The 20,620-nt window shown below is 39.9% G+C and overlaps 1 protein-coding gene across 1 annotated transcript in view; it reads left to right on the top strand.

Moving 5' to 3' along the window:
- nars2 (asparaginyl-tRNA synthetase 2, mitochondrial) overlaps positions 1–20,620 on the top strand; it is a 66,141-nt gene that overhangs the window by 5,850 nt on the left and 39,671 nt on the right. Inside the window, exons 4-7 of the mRNA XM_003225968.4 lie at positions 920–1,040; positions 2,651–2,791; positions 5,436–5,516; positions 17,038–17,138. Coding sequence (XP_003226016.1) covers positions 920–1,040; positions 2,651–2,791; positions 5,436–5,516; positions 17,038–17,138 — 444 coding nt within the window. The remainder of the gene's footprint in view (positions 1–919; positions 1,041–2,650; positions 2,792–5,435; positions 5,517–17,037; positions 17,139–20,620) is intronic.

Genomic DNA, 20,620 nt, shown 5'->3' with positions numbered 1-20,620 from the left:
TTTTGAAACCCACAACTTATAAATATTAAAATAGGATCAAACCTCCACTTATTAAAGCAAGTCAGTTATAATCACTTAAAACAAAAACTGTTAAAACAATTAAAACACTGGGTTGCTGTGAGTTTTCTGGGCTGTATTCCTGTGAGTTTTCCAAGCTATATTCCTTCCGCAACATTATGACCATGTTCCAGAAGCATTCTCTCCTGACGTTTCGCCCACATCTATGGCAGGTATGCTCAGAGGATGTGAGGTCTGTTGGAAATTGGGCAAGGGAGGTTTATATATCTGTGGAAGGTCCAGGCTCGGAGAAAAATCTCTTGCCTGTCGGAGGTAAGTGTGAACGTTGTAATTAATCACCTTGATTAGCATTTGATGTCCTTGCAGCTTCAATGCCTGGCTGATTCCTGTCTGGGAGAATCCTTTGTTGAGAGGTGTTAGTTGGCCCTGATTGTTTCATGTGTGGATTGTTTCGTGCCTAGTTTCCAGTATACCTCACAAACTCTGAGGATGCCTGCCATCGATTTAGGCAAAATGTCAGGAGAGAATGCTTCTGGAACATGGCCATACAGCCCAGAAAACTCACAGCAACTCTGTGATTCGAGCCATGAAAGCTTCGAAAACACAATTAAAACACTATACAACACTCCCTAGCTCATCCTTCAAACCTTTTTCCCGGTATAGGATTCAAGACAGTGTATGTACAATCCTTTAAAAACACAAGATCCTACTCTCTGGATCAGCAGAAAAAAAGTTCATTCCATTTCCATATGATAAGTTCTTCCTAATATTGAGAAAGAGAATATATTAGAAATATAAATTATATTTGCATATAAAGTAATGTGTTTACCTCTCTGATGTTAGGCAGGGTTCAAGTGTAGAATGTGACCATAATAAAGGATATGATTGTTTTATATTCCAGGGAACTGACTTTTGGAAGTTCAGTTGAAGTGCAAGGGAAACTGATCAAAAGTCCTCACAAGAGGCAGAACGTGGAGCTGGCAGCGGAAAATATTCGGGTCGTGGGACCTTGTGATAGTCTAGTAAGTACAAGACCTGTTTTGCATTTTCCCCATGCTTGCCACCATCGTTCTTGCTTTTGTTTTTTAAAATATTGAACATGTCTTCAGCATAAAATACAATACAATCCCATATCCTTGGGGGGATATGTTCCTGAACCTATGGTGGAAATAGGAAACAATGGATGATAATGAACCCTATTGATATGAGAGGTAGCCTCACATAGTGTGTTGGAGTCTTTTAAGCAGATGTTGTATGGCCCTCTGTGGGGAGTGCTTAGATTGTGCCGGGCCTAGCACAACGGGCTATACTGTTAGCTGCATAAAATCCTGCTGATCGAAAAGTCGGCAGTTCGAGCCTGGGTTGGGGTGAGCACCGCCATCCACCCTAGCTCCCTGCTCACCTAGTAGATTGAAAACGAAAATGCGAGTAGATAAATAGCTATCGCTTTTAGTGGGAAGGTAATGAAAGGCGTCCTTAAGGACATCAGTCGGGAGGACATCTAAGGATGACAAAGCTCCTCGACATGAAAGATAGAGCAACAGCGTACGCACACCCCGTGTCCGGAGTTGAGCACAACCTCCAAGATGCCAGAAATAGAAAAGATGGGGGAATGCCTTTACCTCTGTTAGTGTATTGTCTGTCCTTGTTGATTGTATAACGGCATTGAATGCTTGCCATATCTGTGTTCTGTAATTCACCCTGAGTCCCCTCTGAGAGATAGAGCAGAATATAAATGAAGTATATTATTATTGTTGTTGTTGTTGTTGTTATTATTATTATTATAACAATTAGCAGCATTAATTATTATTATGTACACTGGAACTCAATTGACAGACCCAGTCTTTTAGACTCGAACATGCCCATCTGTATTTTATAAGTGTTTTTATGAATGTCTGATGTAATTTAATAACTTTTTAATTGATTCACAATGTATTGTACAATTTTATATGTGTGTTTTATTGTAAGCCCGGGCTGTGGCGCAGGCGGGAGAGCAAGCCAGCTGCAATTAACTGCAATGAATCACTCTGACCAGGAGGTCATGAGTTCGAGGCCCGCTTGGAGCCTATGTTTGTTTGTCTTTGTTCTATGTTAAAAGGCAGTGAAAGTTTGCCTATATGTGTAATGTGATCCGCCCTGAGTCCCCTTCAGGGTGAGAAGGGCGGAATATAAATGCTGCAAATAAATAAATAAATAAATAAATAAGCTGCCCTGAGTCTCCTATTGGGTGAGAAGGGCGGGATATAAATATTGTAATAAATAAATAAATATTCCTTCATGACAAATGGGGTTGGACTGGATGGCCTTTGGGGTCTTTTCCAACTCCACGATTATATCATTCTGCCTGGGAAAACATCACTGAGTGCAGAAGGATTTAGAGTAAACATGGACTGTCTTTATAGTGATTTAATTATTTTAAGAGTTTCTAAGTGTTTGAAGTGAGTTGCAAGTTTAATTCTACTTTAACATTTGTACGTTGTAGATACTAAATTGTATTGTTTTTTTCTTAATATTGTGATATGCTTTGGGTCCCAAGAAAGAGATAAATAAATGACACTACTAGTAGTAGTGTTAGTAGTTGTCGTCGTCGTCATCATTACCATGTTTTTCTTACTCTGTTTTTCCCATCCAGGCCTTCCCTCTGAAGTACAAAACACACCAGCCCCTCGAATACCTCCGCCAGTTCCCTCATGTCCGATGCAGAAGTAATTCTCTGAGTGCCCTTCTGAGGATACGCAGCGAAGCTACGGGAGCCATCCACTCCTATTTCAAGGTAACCCAATAGAATCTTAGACTTGAAAGAGACCCCAAGGACCATCCAGTCTGACCCCCTTCTGCCAGGCAGGAAGACACAATCCAAGCCCTCTCAACAGATGGCCATCCAGCCTCTGCTTAAAAACCTCCATAGGAGACTCCACCACACACCAAGGCAGCATATTCTACTGCTGAACAGCTCTTCCCATCAGGAAGTTCTTCCTATTGGAAATTTTTATTTTTCATGTACATTGAATATATTGCTCCAGAGCAATGGGACATCCCTTCTAATATTTAAACATGACATTCATCTCCCTTCTCAGCCTTCTCTTCTCCAAGCTAAACATCCCTAGCAATAGAAACCATCCTCAGCAATATAAACCACTCTGTGTTGTCGAAGGCTTTCATGGCCGGGATCACAGGGTTGTTGTATGTCTTTCGGACTGTGTGGCCATGTTCCAGAAGTATTCTCTCCTGACATTTCGCCCACATCTATGGCAGGCATCCTCAGAGGTTGTGAGGTATGGATAAACTAAGGCAAGGAAAGGAAAAAAAATATATCTGTGGAGAGTCCGGGGTGTGGCAAGAGTCCTTTGTCACTGGGAAGCCAGCATTAATGTTTCAGTTAATCACCCTAATTAGCATTGGAAAGGTTTTTGTCTCTTGCCTGGGGGGAACATATTTCCATGATTCAATTGTAAGACACACACTAATTTCAGTACCACCACAAGAATGAAAGCCTTATTTATATAAAAAGCACCTGAAATTCTAAGACACACATCGTTTTTAAAGCTGTTTATATGCAGGGAAAGCGTGTTTTAGAATTGAAGAAATACAGTACAGTAGAGTCTCGCTTATCCAACGTAAACGGGCCAGCAAAACGTTGGATAAGTGAATATGTTGGATAATAAGGAGGGATTAAGGAAAAGCCTATTAAACATTAAATTAGGTTATGATTTTACAAATTAAGCACCAAAACATCATGTTATACAAAAAACTTGACAGAAAAAGTAGTTCAGTTTGCGGTAATGCTATGTAGTAATTACTGTATTTATGAATTTATCACCAAAATATCATGATGAATTGAAAACATTGACTACAAAAATGCGTTGGATAATCCAGAACATTGGATAAGCGAGTGTTGGATAAGTGAGACTCTACTGTATTTCTTTTAGTCATGCTATTTAGTCTGTGGCCACTAGAGGGCAATATTTGCTCGCCTATAAATCTAACCAGACAGAATGGTTTGGGACCCAGTCCTGGGAAAAAGTGTGGAATAATAATAATTAATAATAACAATAATAATAATAATAATAATAATAATAATAATAATAATAATAATAATAATAATAATAATAATACAACTCTTGTTCTAAATCTGGCAGCTACAGGACTTCCACCATGACTCTAGTGTCAATATCTACCAAATTAGATAATTTAAAAGTACAGGATTGGTCAAATAATACATGTGCCATAGCTTTGTCTGAAATATTAACATACAAAATCATAGACTCATAGAATCATAGAATAGTAGAGTTGGAAGAGACCTCATGGGCCATCCAGTCCAACCCCCTGCCAAGAAGCAGGAAAATTAGATTAGAGAGGCGGAATGAAAGAGAATTTGTTTGAGGTTACATATGGAAGCCATTTATCAACTAATATGAGTCAGAGTAATAGTAAATTTAAGCCACTCTCAAATCAAGTGTGATTTTAGATAAATGGCTAAGGGAAGCAATGACTTATTAATACAATTAGACAATAGAGTAAAGGATAATTTATTAGTAAGGAGCTTGTAAATGTCTCTGAATTAGTGGGGCAGAAGGGTGGAGAGGATAAGGTAAATTTTTAGATTGTGGTTTATGGTTGTACTGTGAGATTGCACATATAATGGACACTTAATAAAAATTATAAATTAAATAATAAGAATAATTGGTTTGTTATTATGTATGGTTTTGCGTATCAACATGAAGTTAAGAAATGTATTCCGTATAGATCTAAATTAATTGGACTTTACAGAAAACACTATATCAAAGGCCGGGCTGTAGCACAGCATGTTAAACCACCAGCTTGTCAATCAAAAGGTTGACAGTTCAAAGCCCAGGTCAAGGTGAGATCCTGGCCTTTAGCCCAGCTTCCGCCGACCTAGCGGTTCGAAAGCCAAATGCAAGTAGATAAATAGGTACCACTTAAAGGCGGGGAGGTATTTTAAGGCATCCATAAGGAAACGCCTGAAAAATGCCAGCGATTTGATCAAAAAGAAGATATTTACTAAAAAAAGCTCTTCAGCAGGGAGATGGAGCAAGCCTCCAAGATGCCAAAGATGGTGGGGAAAAGCCTATATATGCCTATATATACTCTATCTATGTACAATTGTCTGTCTTGTCAGTGTATAAACAACATTGAATGTATGTTCTATGATCTGCCTTGAGTCCCCTTTGAGGTGATAAGAGCAGAATATATACACTGTAAATAAATAAATACATAAATAAATACTTTTGTCCTGTCTTCACTCTGCTTTCTTTGCTAAAATGAAGGGCTTCTATGTGCTATGTTTCCTACTCTTTCCTCCACATTTTTCTGTTAGAAAAATCCGTTAATGTGAAAAGTTGCCAGTGTGAGGAATATTTTATAAATAATATTATTTATTTGTGAATTTCCACTAGGATAACGGATACCTGCACATCCATACGCCAATAATTACCTCGAATGACTGCGAGGGCGCTGGGGAAGTCTTCCAAGTTGAGGTAAGATCCTGGATAACTGCTTGCTAATTTTTAAAACAGCTTAAAAGTTATCAGCCTATCACAAGTGCATCACAAATCCATATTGCGTCACTCCAGAAGTAGTACTCGGAAACAAATTGCCTCTTGGGGTGCATCTATACTGCAGAAATGATGCAGTTTGGAACCACTTTAATTGCCATGGCTCAATGCTATGGTATGCTGGGAACTGTAGTTTGGTGAGGCCCCAACATGTTTTGGCACAGAAAGCTAAAGACCTTGAAAAATTGAGCAATGGCAGTTAAAGTGGTTCCAAACTGCATTAATTCTACAGTGTAGATGCACCCACAGTGGGTCTGCCTGGGTTCTAGATGTCCTTTCCAAAAAGGAGCTTGTCGAATCATCTTTCTGCCAGCAAGTGTTTGGGCCTCTCAGTTTGTTTATTGTGTTGTCAAAGGCTTTCATGGCCAGAATCACTAAGTTGCTGTGAGTTTTCCGGGCTGTATGGCCACAAACCAGAAGCATTGGTTGCACCCACATCTGTGGCAGGCATCCTCGGAAGTTGTGAGGTTTGTTAGATACTAAGTAAGTGGGGTTTACATATCTGTGGAAAGTCCAATCAAGGAACATGAAAGGCTCTGCAGACTAATGAACCAAAGAAGTCAGCCATAGCAGAGCACTTGATGAACCAATCTGGGCACAGCATATGATTTGAGAACACAGTAATGCTGAACCACTCTCCCAACCATCATGTCAGACTTCACAGAGAAGCCATTGAAATCCACAACGATGTGGGCAATTTCAGCAAAAAGGAGGAAACCAAAGAAAAACGAACCAAATATGGTTACCAGTACTGTATTTTAAAAACTCTGAAATCAGGACAGTAAATAAAGAACAACACTCTGAAAACAGGGTAATTCCAGGTAGGAAACAATCAAGGCTAGCTAACACCTTCCTACAAAGGATTGCCCCAACAAGAAGCAGCCAGACTTTGAAACTGCAAGGCCATTCAATGCTAATCCTGAATGTTGTTCTTTATTTACTGACCCGATTTTAGAGTTTTTTAAATACTGGTGGCCAGAAGCAGTCAGCTGCAAGGCCATTCAATGCTAATCAAGCTGGCCAGTTGCAACATTCACACTTGCCTGCAACAGATGAGTTCTTTCTCCTACCCTGGACATTATTCCACAGATATATAAACCCCACTTATATTGTTTCCAACATATCACAACCTCTGAGGATGCCTGCCATAGATGTGGGTGAAACATCAGGAGAGAATGCTTCTGGAACATGGCCATTCAGCCTGGAAAACTCACAGCAACTCAGTTTGCTTATTGATTCTTCTTTTCCTTCCTTCCTTTCTTTTTTTGCGGGTTAGTGGTTTTAATTTAGGTGACTGCCGTGGTTCCATCTGCTTCGTCTAGTTTATTGTATTGTAATGTAATTTCTATTCTAACTTTACGGTTGCCATGAGACACCTCTGGGCACATCGTGCGGGGAGAAGGACCAGAAATGTTAATTAGTAAACGAACGAAACAATGGCTCGAACTCCCACAAATTTATCCAATCCTCTTTTTTTAAAAACCTAGCATCTGTTGAGACATCTTTTGGCAGCCAACTCTGTAATTAATCTTCCGCATTTTGCATGTTTTTGAATCTCATTATCAACCAATTTCAGGCGTTGATTAAACCCGGTCTGTGACATCGTGGGGGGGAAACCTATTTATCTCCCTATTTACCATGTATACTTTCATAACCCTTTTATCATATGCCTTCCATCTTCGTGGCCATTCATTCGGAAACAAAAAGACACAGCAAACGGTTTAGCTCTTCCTTTCTGGCCAATGTCCAAAGCACCGTTTAACTCGTTCTGTCTCACCAAAGGCATTTGGGCAAACTGCCTACTTTTATTTAAAGTTAAGTTGTCACTTCTAGTCTTCTACACAATGGCAAACTGGTTTTGAAACCTACGCAAGTTTCAGAATGGTTCGAATTGGAGGTCTGTCGCTACGGACACCTTCCAAATAGGCTTCGCTGCGCACAAATTTGCATTATTTCCGAAACGGTTGACCCCCCTGCTCGCATTTTGTCGCAAGCATCTTCTATGAATTGCAATGGCTTGATTCCGTTGGCAGCCCTTCGGCACAGTTCCGGACACAGATCCGGCAGTAAATACGGCCGTTTAGTCGCAAATGGTGCGTTCTGTTAGCCCTAAAGCCAAATGACTTCCGAGAGCTTAAAGGAGGGAGCGACAACGAAGGCTGCCGTCAAAAGGAGGCCTTGTTACATCCCGTAAAGAGAAGAACAAAACAGGTATTGAGCCCGTTCGCTCTTTATATCCAAAGTTCAGCTGCAAATATAAGCCGTTCGCCCCTGTATATTGAAGACGATTTCATCCCCAAAATGCAGAGCTTGGAAAAGTTTATTCTTTTGTATATAAATATATTTTATCATGACACAGCAAACAAGATAGATATGCTGCATTTCGTATCACAAATCACAAGTCGAACACTTCCCAAGTGTCTAGGACTGTGTGATGTATTTTCGGATGATGCGTGCAGATCCCAATAGGGTGGCCTTTTGCAGTTGGCAGATCGTGATTTTGTCAACGTCTATTGTTTCCAAATGCCGGCTGAGATCTTTTGGCATGGCACCCAGTGTGCCCATCACCACCGGGACCACCTGCACTGGTTTCTGCCAGAGTCTTCGAAGTTCAATCTTGAGGTCTTGATAGCAGCTGAGTTTTTCCTGTTGTTTTTCGTCAATGCGGCTGTCACCTGGGATGGCAACATCAATGATCCAAACCTTTTTCTTTTCCACAACTGTGATGTCTGGTGTGTTGTGTTCCAGAACTTTGTCAGTCAGGATTCGGAAGTCCCACAATATCTTTGCGTGCTCATTTTCCAATACTTTTGCAGGTTTGTGATCCCACCAGTTCTTTGCTGCTGGCAGGTGGTACTTGAGGCATAAGTTCCAATGAATCATTTGGGCCACATAGTTGTGCCTCTGTTTGTAGTCTGTCTGTGCGATTTTCTTATAACAGCTGAGGATATGATCAATGGTTTCGTCGGTTTCCTTGCACAGTCTGCATTTTGGGTCATCAGCTGATTTTTCGATCTTGCCCTTAATTGCATTTGTTCTGATGTCTTGCTCCTGGGCTGCAAGGATCAGGCCTTCTGTCTCCTTCTTCAGGGTCCCATTCGTGAGCCATAGCCAGATCTTCTCCTTATCAGCTTTTCCTTCACTTTTGTCAAGGAACTTTCCATGCAATGTTTTGTTGTGCCAGCTGTCAGCTCTAGTTTGTAGTGCGGTTTTCTTGTACTGGTTTTTTATCTGCTGTGCTTTGAGGAGTTTCTGATTTTTTACTTCAATCAAAGCAGGTTCTTTACTTCGCTTTACATATTCTGCCAGGGCATGTTCTTCTTCTTTGACTGCTTGTTTTACTTGTAAGAGTTCTCTGCCCCCTGATCTTCTAGGCAGATATAGCCGGTCAACATCACTGCGAGGGTGCAGTGAATGATGAATGGTCATGAGTTTTCTTGTTTTTCTGATCAAATTGTCCTGTTCCACCTGTGTCCAGTTTATGATGCCAGCAGTATATCTTATGACAGGTATGGCCCAGGTGTTTATGGCCTTGATGGTGTTGCCTCCATTGAGCTTGCTTTTGAGAATTTTTCTGACCCTTTGTGTGTATTCTTTACTGACCACAGTCTTCACATCTTTATTATTATTATTATTATTATTAGCAACATTTATACCCCGCTCTTCTCACCCCCAAGGAGACTCAAGGCGGCTTACAAGTTACAAGTACATACAATAAATTATATTATTAGCAGAGCACAATATAAGCATTATATATTACTATAATGTACTATACCACTATATTGCAATATTATTAGTAATATTACATGTAATATATAATATACAATTATAATAGTGTATTATTATAATATTTTATTACATTATAATATTATTATCGGAGCCCCGGTGGCGAAGTGTGTTAAAGCGCTGAGCTGCTGAACTTGCAGACCGAAAGGTCCCAGGTTCAAATCCCGGGAGCGGCTTGAGCACCCACTGTTAGCTCCAGCTCTTGCCAACCTAGCAGTTCGAAAACATGCAAATGTGAGTAGATCAATAGGTACCGCTCCAGCGGGAAGGTAAAGGCGCTCCATGCAGTCATGCCAGCCACATGACCTTGGAGGTGTCTACGGACAACGCCGGCTCTTCGGCTTAGAAATGGAGATGAGCACCAACCCCCAGAGTCAGACATGACTGGACTTAACGTCAGGAGAAACATTTACCTTTTTACTAATATTATTATCAATATTATATGTATATACAATATATTATATGAATAGTATAGCATAATATTATTATGCTAATGCTATTAGGAGCACTGGGCAAGGTTTTCACACCCAGCATTGTCATAGAAGGTTGCTGGGAATATGGGAATATGTTTATTTCAGCACCTGTAGAAAGGGCCAACTGAATTTTTGCACATATAAATATATATTATATTACTACCTTGGGTACCTGAGTTAGGTAGCGATGCCTGAGTTAGGTAAGGATAAACATGAGAAATAGTCATTGTTTGTTTTTGGATTGTTTTAAGTTTCCCTTGTGGTTCGAAAAAGAGGGTATAAATGAACATAATAATAATAATAATAATAATAATAATAATAATAATAATAATAATAATAGGACGCATTAGAAAATGCATAAGGATGTGGGTGAACTACACCTCCCATCATCCCAAGTCAATCCTCCGCAAACACTGCAAAGAGTTAATGTTGGTCATAATGGCTATGTGTGACAAGTTTGGTCCAGATCCATCATCGGTAGGGTTTGCAGTGGTCTCTTGAGTGTAGGAGCTGTCATGGAAATCATACATATACATATTTTCACTGTTATTATAAACTAGCTTAGGTACCTGGCAATGCCTAGGTTAGGTAATTTGTTACACTATCTATTAGAAAAAGTCAGTCTTTGCTTTTGTTTTTTTAATGTTCCCAATAGAAAATCCATAAGGATGTGAGTGAACTAAAATTCCCAAAACCGTGTGTCGATCACCTTCCAAACCCCACCAGTAATCAAAGTTGGCAAAAACCATCCGATCCCTAATCCATTAGTATTAATACCAAGTTTTTTTTCTCTAAAAAAATCTCTATGTTTGCAAATCCATTACAACTTGCACCCTCGGTTCGCTTCTGACACGAGAAATAAATAAATCAAAGTTGGCCATGTTGGGTCCGTGTGCCAAGTTTGGTCCAGATCTGTCATCGGCTGAGTTCAGTGCACTCTGGATGTGGGTGAACAACAACTCCCAAATTCTAAGGTCAATCAACTCCAAACCCTGCCTGTATTCAAAATTGGCCATGTTGGGTCTGTGTGCCAAGTTTGATTCAGATCCATCATTGGTGAGGGTCACAGAGCTCTCTGGATCAGGGAGAACTACAATTTCCATCATGTTGGATCAGTCCCTCCAGAGCCCACCAGTTTTCAAAGTTCATCATATTGGGTATGTGTGCCAAGTTTTGCAAAGAACCATCACCAGTTGGTTGCACAGCGCTCTGTGGATAAACTATAACTCTCAACCTCTAAGGTCAGTCCCTCGAAACCCCACCAGTATTCAAAGTTCGGCATGTTGGGTATGTGTGCCAAGTTTGATGCAGTTCTGTTGTTGTTTGAGTTCAGAGTGTTCCCTGAGTATTGGTGAACTATAACTCCCAGAATTCAAGATCAGCCCCCCTTCCAAACTCACCAATCTTCAAAGTTGGCCATGTAGAAGGAGTGTGCCAAGTTTGGCCCAGATCCATTGTTGGCTGGGTTCTGAGTGGTCTCTGGATGTTGGTGAACTATAACTCCCAGAATCTAAGATCCACATGCCCTAAACCTCTCCAGTGTGTCCTGTTAGTCATGGGAGGTCTGTGTGCCAAGTTTGGCCCAGATCCATTGTTGGTGGGATTTACAGTGCTCTTTGAAAGTTGGGGCCATCTTGGAAAATACATACATACAAACACTGCTGTTTAATATGTAGATACTAGCTGTGCCCGGCCACGCGTTGCTGTGGCGTTGTCTGGTGGTGTTGGTGAGAACTTGTTGAGGCAGTGGTGGTATTGAAAGTCTGTTGTATGGTTGTCTTTATGTTTAGTATGCATTTGGTTGTTTGTGTACTGTGAAAGTGGTGAGGGTAGAGGGAGTCTATGTCCCTGTGTAATATGGTATAGTATTTATACATTGTCCATGTGTTGTGAATGCTTGGATTGTGTCCTGCTGCATAGTAGAAAGGGTTGGGCTGGATGGCCCTTAGGGATCTCTCCGAACTCTTGGATTCTATGCTTCTATTATTATTATTATTATTATTATTATTATTATTATTATCATCTTCATCATCATTATTATTATGTAGAGGCTGGTCCACTGGGCTGAGTAGGTTGGTAGGAGACCAAGTGGGCAGAGTTTATCCTTGTAACTGGCAGCAATTGGATAAAAAACAATTATTTCTCTCCCTCTAATTAGGACTTTATTTTTCTTTTCTTTTTGTTGTATGAACGTAGAGGCATGGATGAGGGGTTGTGTTGCCAAGTTTAGTGTTTCTGGAATGTGTAGTTTTGTTGTTTTGTCCTAGGCTGAAATTTTTTATCCTTTTATATATATAGATAGATAGTATGTTATATTTTTCAGCAACATAAGTATCATTGTACAAGTTGTAAAACTAGCTATTTCCCAGTATCACTTTTACTCCCTGTACACCCGTTAAATTTAACTTCCAAAACGAATAACAATAATCTTAAAGTATTTTCATTGTATGTTTTTAAGGTGGGAGGTCCACATGGCTGTGAACAGAACCAAGTGGTATTTGTGTCATTTCTGAACCAGATCTTGGGAAAGTTACTTTTGTGGATGTTGACTCTCTAAATCAGGGGTCCCCAAACTTTTTAAGCCGAGGGCCGGTCCACAATCCTTCAGACTGTTGAGGGGCCGGATTATCATTTGAAGAAAAAAATACAAACAAATTCCGATGCACACTGCACATGTCTTATTTGTAGTGCAAAAACAACAACAACAACAAGAACAATGAAAGAACAATACAATATTTAAAAATAAAAACAATTTTAACCAACATACATTGATCAGGATTTCAATGGGAAGTGTGCTCCTGCTTCTGGCCAATGAGATAGTCAAGTTAATTAGGGTTGTTGTTGTTGTTGTTGTTGTTGTGTGCCTTCAAGTCATTTCAGACTTTATGCGAGCTGAAGTCTAAAATTTATTTATTTATTATTTATTTATTTACTGCATTTATTTACTACATTTGTATCACACCCTTCTGACCCCAAAGGGGACTCAGAGTGGCTTACAAATTATATGAACATACAATATATTATATTATTAGCATAGCACACTATTAGCATTATATATTACTATATTGAACTATACCACTATACTGTAATTATTATCAATATTATATGTATATACAGTATATTATATTATAAAACTGAGGGTGGGGGCCAGGTAAATGACCTCGGAGGGCCGCATCCGGCCCCCGGGCCTTAGTTTGGGGACCCCTGCTCTAAATGCTGCAGCCAGCATAAGTTTTCATTCACGGATTGATACGTTTTTTAGCATTTGCTGCTTTAAGTCATTTTTGGTGAGGGAAAAGCAGGCTATCAATATTATTGATATTATTATTAGTCATGTTTGGACCTGCCATTTAAACCACGTGCAATGCCTCACAACATAGAATGTTATTTTAGGGTTTTGTGAGACATTTTAAGTAGTGGTGACAAATTCTTGCTATGTTCCTCAGCGCACTTCTGTTCAGCACCAGTTGGTAAATTAATCAGGGCACATAAAAAGCGATCCTATCTTTATATCTGCCAAGTAACCAGCCTCTACTAACTTTACTCTCTGTATATACTCAGTTATCTCTAGCATGTCATTAAAAGGGTTTCCCTGTCTGTGAATTTATTTATTTATTTATTTATTTATGTGCAATGTTTATATTCTGCACTTCTCACCTTGAAGGGGATTCAGGGCGGATCACAATGTATATATACATGGCAAACATTCAATGCCATTAGACATACGACATGCAGACAGAGACACAGAGGCTATTTAACATTTTCCAATTTCCAGCTTCATGAGGGTATGCTCGATTCCGGCCACAGGGGGAGCTGCTGCTTCATCATCCACTGACACCGGGTCCTTGATGGAGTACTTCCTCATTCTTCCACACACACGCTGCTGGACCTTTTTATGGTGACGTAAATTAGTTAAATTAGCCTCCTTCCATAAGCGGTCCCTAAATTTTCCTACTTGACAGATGCAACTGTCTTTCAGGTTGCGTAGGTAAACAACGAGCTTGGCTATTTAATGGTCGGGCTCTCAATCCAACCCAGGCTAGTTTCGAACTCATGACCTCTCAGTCAGTAGTGATTTATTGCAGCTGGCTGCTAACCAGCTGCGCCACAGCCCGAATTATTTGTTTTGCTGTTCAAATCCATGTGCTTGCTCCAAAGGTCACCAAACAGGATGCGTCATCTAATGAGACCCAAAGAAAAAGCCCAGTAAAGTTGGGGACCCAGACTATCAACTACTTCAAGACTATCGGAACAAATATTTCAAGTTTATTTCTTGCTCTAGAATAGACCAGTATGAATGGTTTGAGCACTGGAGAATACAGTTTGATTCCCAGCTCAGCCATAGAAACCCACTGAATGGCCTTGGGCAAGTCAAACACTCTCAGCTTTAGAAAAAACCCTGATCGGTTTGACTTATTTGGAGGAAATGCTCTCGGCAGCCATATCAATGGAATAATAACAGAAACATCTGCATCAAAGATATTATCTTGTCCCTTTTTTTAAGTCCTGCCACGTTTTATCTTGTCCCTTTTTACTGCTAATGGAACCCTATATATATATATATATATATATATATATATATATATATATATATATATTCTTCTGTGTTCTGCTTTTCATATTTTTTTGCTTTGTTGCAGAAACTTTATAGACCTTTGAAATCTCCACCTGAGGCTATTGCAAAAAAAACAGTTGTTGAAGACGATGCTTCTGGGTGTGTGTCTGTTTCTAATGACAATTGATGGCTTTTCTTCCTCGCCAGATGTTTTTGTGAAACCTTTGATTCCTTGCCAGTCCGACTTCCAGCTTTGCCTATAAATAGGCCCCGTGTCCAGTGCCTCTGAACTGCACCTGTGGACTTTCAAAGAGCGGTTTCTTTCTCGTCAGGTGTTTGCAAAGGCTGCCTTCCCTTTCCCTTGGCTCCAAACTGTGTGCTTAAACTGAATTTAAATCCAGTTTGGATGCTCAGTATGGGAACGGTTCAAAAAGGAAGTTCTATCAGGGGCTGGCGGGGAGAGAGAACAAAGCCTATTATCCCATTCCTTTGTTGCGAAACTCCCCCTGGCTTTCAATCCTGCATCTCTTTGGGGATTTATACAGACCTTGTACTTACCGTATATACTCATGTATAAGTCAACCTCATATATAAATCAAGGGGAAATCTCAAGGAGGCAGGGAGTTCAGTATTATGGATCTTAAATGATTGGCAGATTAGTAAAGAATCAAAAAAGAAGGAACGAAGGAATGAAAGAAGTAAGGAAGGAACAAAGGGTTTCTCTTTTGCTGCTTCCCAGGGCTCCCAACAGTAAGTTTTAATCACTGTTTAGGAGAATTGTGTTTCTAACATCTAGAATATACAGTAAAGAAATCAGAAGAGGACTTGCACCATCCACTATGAGTCCACATTTTCACCATATCCAAAATAATAATAATAATAATAATAACAACAACAATAATAATATCTGCCTAGAAGATCAGGTGGCAGAGGACTCTTACAAGTAAAACAAGCAGTCAAAGAAGAAGAACATGCTCTGGCAGAATATGTAAAGCAAAGTGAAGAACCTGCTTTTATTGAAGTTAAAAATCAGAAACTCCTCAAAGCACAGCAGACAAAAAATCAGTACAAGAAAACCGCACTACAAACTAGAGCTGACAGCTGGCACAACAAAACACTGCATGGAAAGTTCCTTGACAAAATTGAAGGAAAAGCTGATAAGGAGAAGACCTGGCTATGGCGAATCACGAATGGGACCCTGAAGAAGGAGACAGAAGGCCTCATCCTTGCAGCCCAGGAGCAAGTCATCAGAACAAATGCAATTAAGGCCAAGATCGAAAAATCAGCTGATGACCCAAAATGCAGACTGTGCAAGGAAACCAATGAAACCATTGATCACATCCTCAGCTGCTGTAAGAAAATCGCACAGACAGACTACAAACAGAAACCAGTGCAGATGGTCCCGGTGATGATGGGCACATTGGGTGCCGTGCCAAAAGATCTCAGCTGGCATTTGGAAACAATAGACATTGACAAAATTACGATCTGCCAACTGCAAAAGGCCACCCTAATGGGATCTGCGCACATCATCCGAAAATATATCACACAGTCCTAGACACTTGGGAAGTGTTCTACTTGTGATTTTGTGATACGAAATCCAGCATATCTTATCTTGTTTGCTGTATCATACAATAAAAATAATTATTATTATTATTTTATTTTTATACCCCGCCTCCATCTCCCCAGGGGGACTCGGGAGGCTTACAAATACAAAACGAACATACAATAATATTCAAGTACCAAAAAACGTGCAAATGAAAATTAAAAAGACATAAAAAGTCATAATCATTAATAAACACAAGTTAAAACACAGCAATGAAATCATTAAATGAACTGGGCAAAAGTGCACTAAATGAGACTTGTAAACATGAAGGAAGTTAAAAGTGCTATAAAATAATGGGGGAGGACCTTAAAATGGGGGTGAACCCTGAGGCTATATCAAAAAAATTAACCATGCAGGTGCAACTGATCAGAAAGTAACCACAAGTACAAAAGTTTAACATACAAATGGGCCGTACTTATTCAAAAGCCTGTGTGAAGGGCCAGGTTTACAGGTTTTTTAAACCCTTTATTCCTTGTAAAAATAAGTCCTTGTCTTTGGCAAAACACTTGGAAATGTTCATATAGTGTTGACTGCTGATCAAAATGGTTGGTTGTGCAAACTTTAGCAATGTGTAAAGGGCCAGGCTCATTACTGACTGAGAGGTCATGAGTTTAAGCCAGCTCGGGTTGGATTGAGCACCTGACCATTAAATAGCCTAGCTCGTTGTTGACCTGAGCAACCCGAAAGATAGTTGCATCTATCAAGTAGGAAATTTAGGTACCGCTTTATGCGGGGAGGCTAATTTAACTAATTTACGACACCATAAAATGTCCAACAGCGTGTGGAAGAATGAGGAAATACTCCATCAAGGACTCGGTGTCACAGTGAATGATGAAGCAGCATCTCCCCCTGTGGCCGAAATCGAGCATACCCTCAGGAAGCCGAAAGCTGGAAAATGTTAAATTGCCTCTGTGTTTTGTCTCTGTTTTTGTCTGTATGTTGTATGTCTAATAACAATTTGAAGACACACAACAACACCAATAAAATCCATAATTCCATCTTTCTTTTTCTCTCAACCTCCTGCAGCCTGCAAAAGAAGTCAAAGAACCTGAAGAAAACCCCCATTTCTTCAATATTCCTGCATTTCTCACAGTCTCTGGACAACTCCACCTGGAAGTGATGGCAGGGTATGTATTGTCAAAGGTATCCCACACTTAGGAAAAATGTAACAAATGATTATGATTCAATTTAGTACCTTCTTACCTTCCCACCAGAGCAGTACCTATTGATCTACTCACATTTGCATGTTGAGAATATTTTGTAAATATTTTGTAAACTTTTGTAATTAATGTTTTGAAAACAACAGCACACTTAGCTACAATTTCCCATTTTCATTTGGTATGGAAACCTTGGGGACACCCTGTACTTGTTTGTTTTATTGTGTATGTGTGTGTGTGTGTGTTTATGTTTGTATAGACACTATAGGGAACTTGGGACTTTTGCTGAAAATATTCATAGGATGGAGCCTATAGGTGGGGCTAGAACCCCAAATATAATGGTGGGATTGTGACAAGAGGTGAGAGCAGAAAGGAAGAAGCCAGCTGGGATGGCCCAACTTTTGAAGATAGTATCTAGATCAGAAACAACTTTTTGAAGATAGTATCTAGATCAGGTACACAACAACAATATTAGCCTAAATTCTAACGGCACCTTCTTCTTGAGGCTGGAACAGGTTCTTCTGTGGTTGGTATTTGGATGGGAGACCATCAAGGAATTCCAGGTGCCATCAGCTATTGTTTAGGGGAAGGAATTGGCCAAAATAAAATCTGAAGTACCGTTGAACAGCTTTTACCATTAGGAAGTGCTTCCTAATGTTTAATTGGTATCGCTGTTCATGCAGACTATCCTCACTGTCATTTGATGAGATGACAAATAATCATGTTGAATAAAAGGAAAAAGTTCTTGATAATATTCAGGTGGAATTTCTTTTCCTGCAATTTGAACCCATTGCTCACTTCTTGTGGGAGAGAATTGGCCGTCTACAAAGACGTTGCCCAGGGAATGCCCGGATGTGTTATCATCCTGTGGAGAGGCTTCTCTCATGACCCCGCATGGGAAGCTAGAGCTGACAGATGAGAGCTCATCCTGTCTCACAGATTCAAAGTGCCAGCTTTCAAGTCAGCAGTTCAGCTAGCACAAGTATGTTCTCAATTCGCTTCTGACATGATAAACTCATTGCTCTGTGCCCTAGTCACTGGAGCAGCAGAAGACAAGCTTGCCCCTCCTCAATGTGTCGTCCTATCAGATGTTTAAACATGGCTATCCTGTTCCCTCTACAAGCTAAACATACATAGCTCCCTAAGCTATTTCTTGTAGGGCTTGGCTTCCAGACCTTCAAGAGTTTTGGTTGCCCTCCTCTGAACATGTTCCACCTTGCCAATATCCTCCTTGAATTGTGTCACTGGACATCACTGGTCATCACTGGACATCATCTTCCACTTGAAATCTGACTAAAGCAGAATCGAGTGGGACTGTTGCTTTCCTCAAGGTCTAAATGGCTTCAAGTTGTGGAGGATAAGTTTCAATTGAACATTAGAAGGTACTTCTTGGCAATAAGAGCAGTTGGCCTGTGGAAACAGTTGCCTAGAGATCTGGTGAGATGTCCTTCTTTGGATGCCTTCAGAAAGAATTTGGGCAATTGCTTGTTAAGGAATCTCTACCTAAAGATCCTGCATGGTGCAGAAGTTGGATCTGATGGTCCATAAAATATAGTTGGAAGAGACCACAAGGGCGATCCAGTCTTGCCCCATTCTGCCATGCAGAAAAAGCACCATCAAAGCACCCCCGACAGATTGCCATCCGGCCTCTGTTTAAAAGCTTCCAAGGAAGGAGCTTCCCACACACTCTGGTGCAAAGAGTTTCACTCCTCAACAGTTCTTACAGTCAGAAAATTATTCCTAATGTTCCTTTCCTGTCATTCGAACCCATTGCTCCATTGAGTCCTAGTCTCCAGAGAAGCAGAAAATAATTCCCACTCTGATTTTATGATCCTCGTGAAAATATGAAATGCCCGATACTCATGCAAAGCTTAACCAAAATAGAATCTTTACTTCTTGAGACTTTAAAGTCCTGTATATTGAAATTGTGCATAAATATAAATCTGGAAAATGCAGCATTTCCTCTCCAAAATAATAATCATGAGGTCATTGGGCTTTGTGTTGTTCCCTCCCACAACAGCTTTTAAAGTAAACAGCCCGGCCTGTCCTTGTACAGGACATAATGTGACTGCTTTACGCTTTGTTCTTCAAAAACATGTTCCTTTTTATTTGTTTAAAACACACACACACACACAAAACACCAGGCATTTTAAGTGGATCAAATGCAAACTAAGTTTAGACCAGCTATATTTATCCGTGGAGAGAAATTCTTGTTCTCAGTGAGCCAAAGTGGAATTTGAAACTTTCAGCCTTCAAAAGGGCTTGATAACCAGATCTTAAACGGATTACCAAGAAACGACAGGGGTTGCTTCCAACAATGTGCCTTTAAAAATAATAATAATAATAATAATAATAATAATAATAATAATAATAATAATAATAAATCTTAGGGTTTTTTTTAAATTGTGTCTTTGAGTTGACATTGGCAGCCATTTTCTATAGTTGCATAACTGGAGTTTTAAATGTGTTTCAAGAAGCATAAATGTGATGAAATCACTTTTTGCACGATAGGACAATTCAAGCTAATTCAAAAAGGAGGACAGTTTGGAAGACGACTTATTTGGATGATCTGGATTTTTCTGTTTTATTGCAGACTCTATTACTGTGTTGTTGTTGTTATTATGTTTATTTATACCTCGCTTTTTCTCTCCACAAAGGAGACTCAAGGCGGCTTATAATGTTAAAATCTGTATTGCAGTGCAAAGCCAGGATAAGAATTCATGTTGCATCTTTCAATTCATTTTCTTTTCTTTTTTAAAAATATTTTTATTAGAGTTTTTTTTCTTATACATTGCTAACAAAGAGGAAAGGGTCTTTTCTTTGCTGCAGAATTATTATTATTTATTCATTTCTATCCCACTTTTCTCCCATGGGTGGGATTCATAGCAGCTTAGGTTTAAAAAGTAAAGGTTTTCCTCTGACATTAAGTCCAGTTGTGGCCGACTCTGTTGTTTGGTGCTCATCTCCATTTCTAAGCCGAAGAGCCAGCATTGTCCATAGACGGCTCCTAAGTCATGTGGCCGGCGTGACTGCATTGAGCGCCATTACCTTCCCGCCGGAGCGGTACCTATTGATCTACTCACATTGGCATGTTTTCGAGCTGCTAGGTTGGCAGAAGCTAGGGCTAACAGCGGGTGCTCACTCTGCTCCCCATATTCGAAACCGCAACCTTTTGGTCTGCAAGTTCAGCAGCTCAGTGCTTTAATACGCTGCACCACTGGGGACTCCTTTACAAAATACAAAACCAATACAAATACAGCCGCACACAATACATAATCAGCTAAACATCATCTACCAAAATAAAAACCCAATTTAACATATCATATAAAACAGTTAAAACTTACAGCAGGCACCATTTAAAGGTATCAATAGCCTCAGGCCACTGAAATTATTTGTCAAATATTATCGGACTATTATCAGACTGGCAGTGCCTATTATCATTCGTCTGGGAA

Source organism: Anolis carolinensis, chromosome 3 (genome assembly GCF_035594765.1).
Source record: "Anolis carolinensis isolate JA03-04 chromosome 3, rAnoCar3.1.pri, whole genome shotgun sequence".
NCBI classification, from domain to species: domain Eukaryota; kingdom Metazoa; phylum Chordata; class Lepidosauria; order Squamata; family Dactyloidae; genus Anolis; species Anolis carolinensis.
Note: the sequence above shows the minus strand (reverse complement) of the source record. Positions and strands in the feature narration are given on the sequence as shown.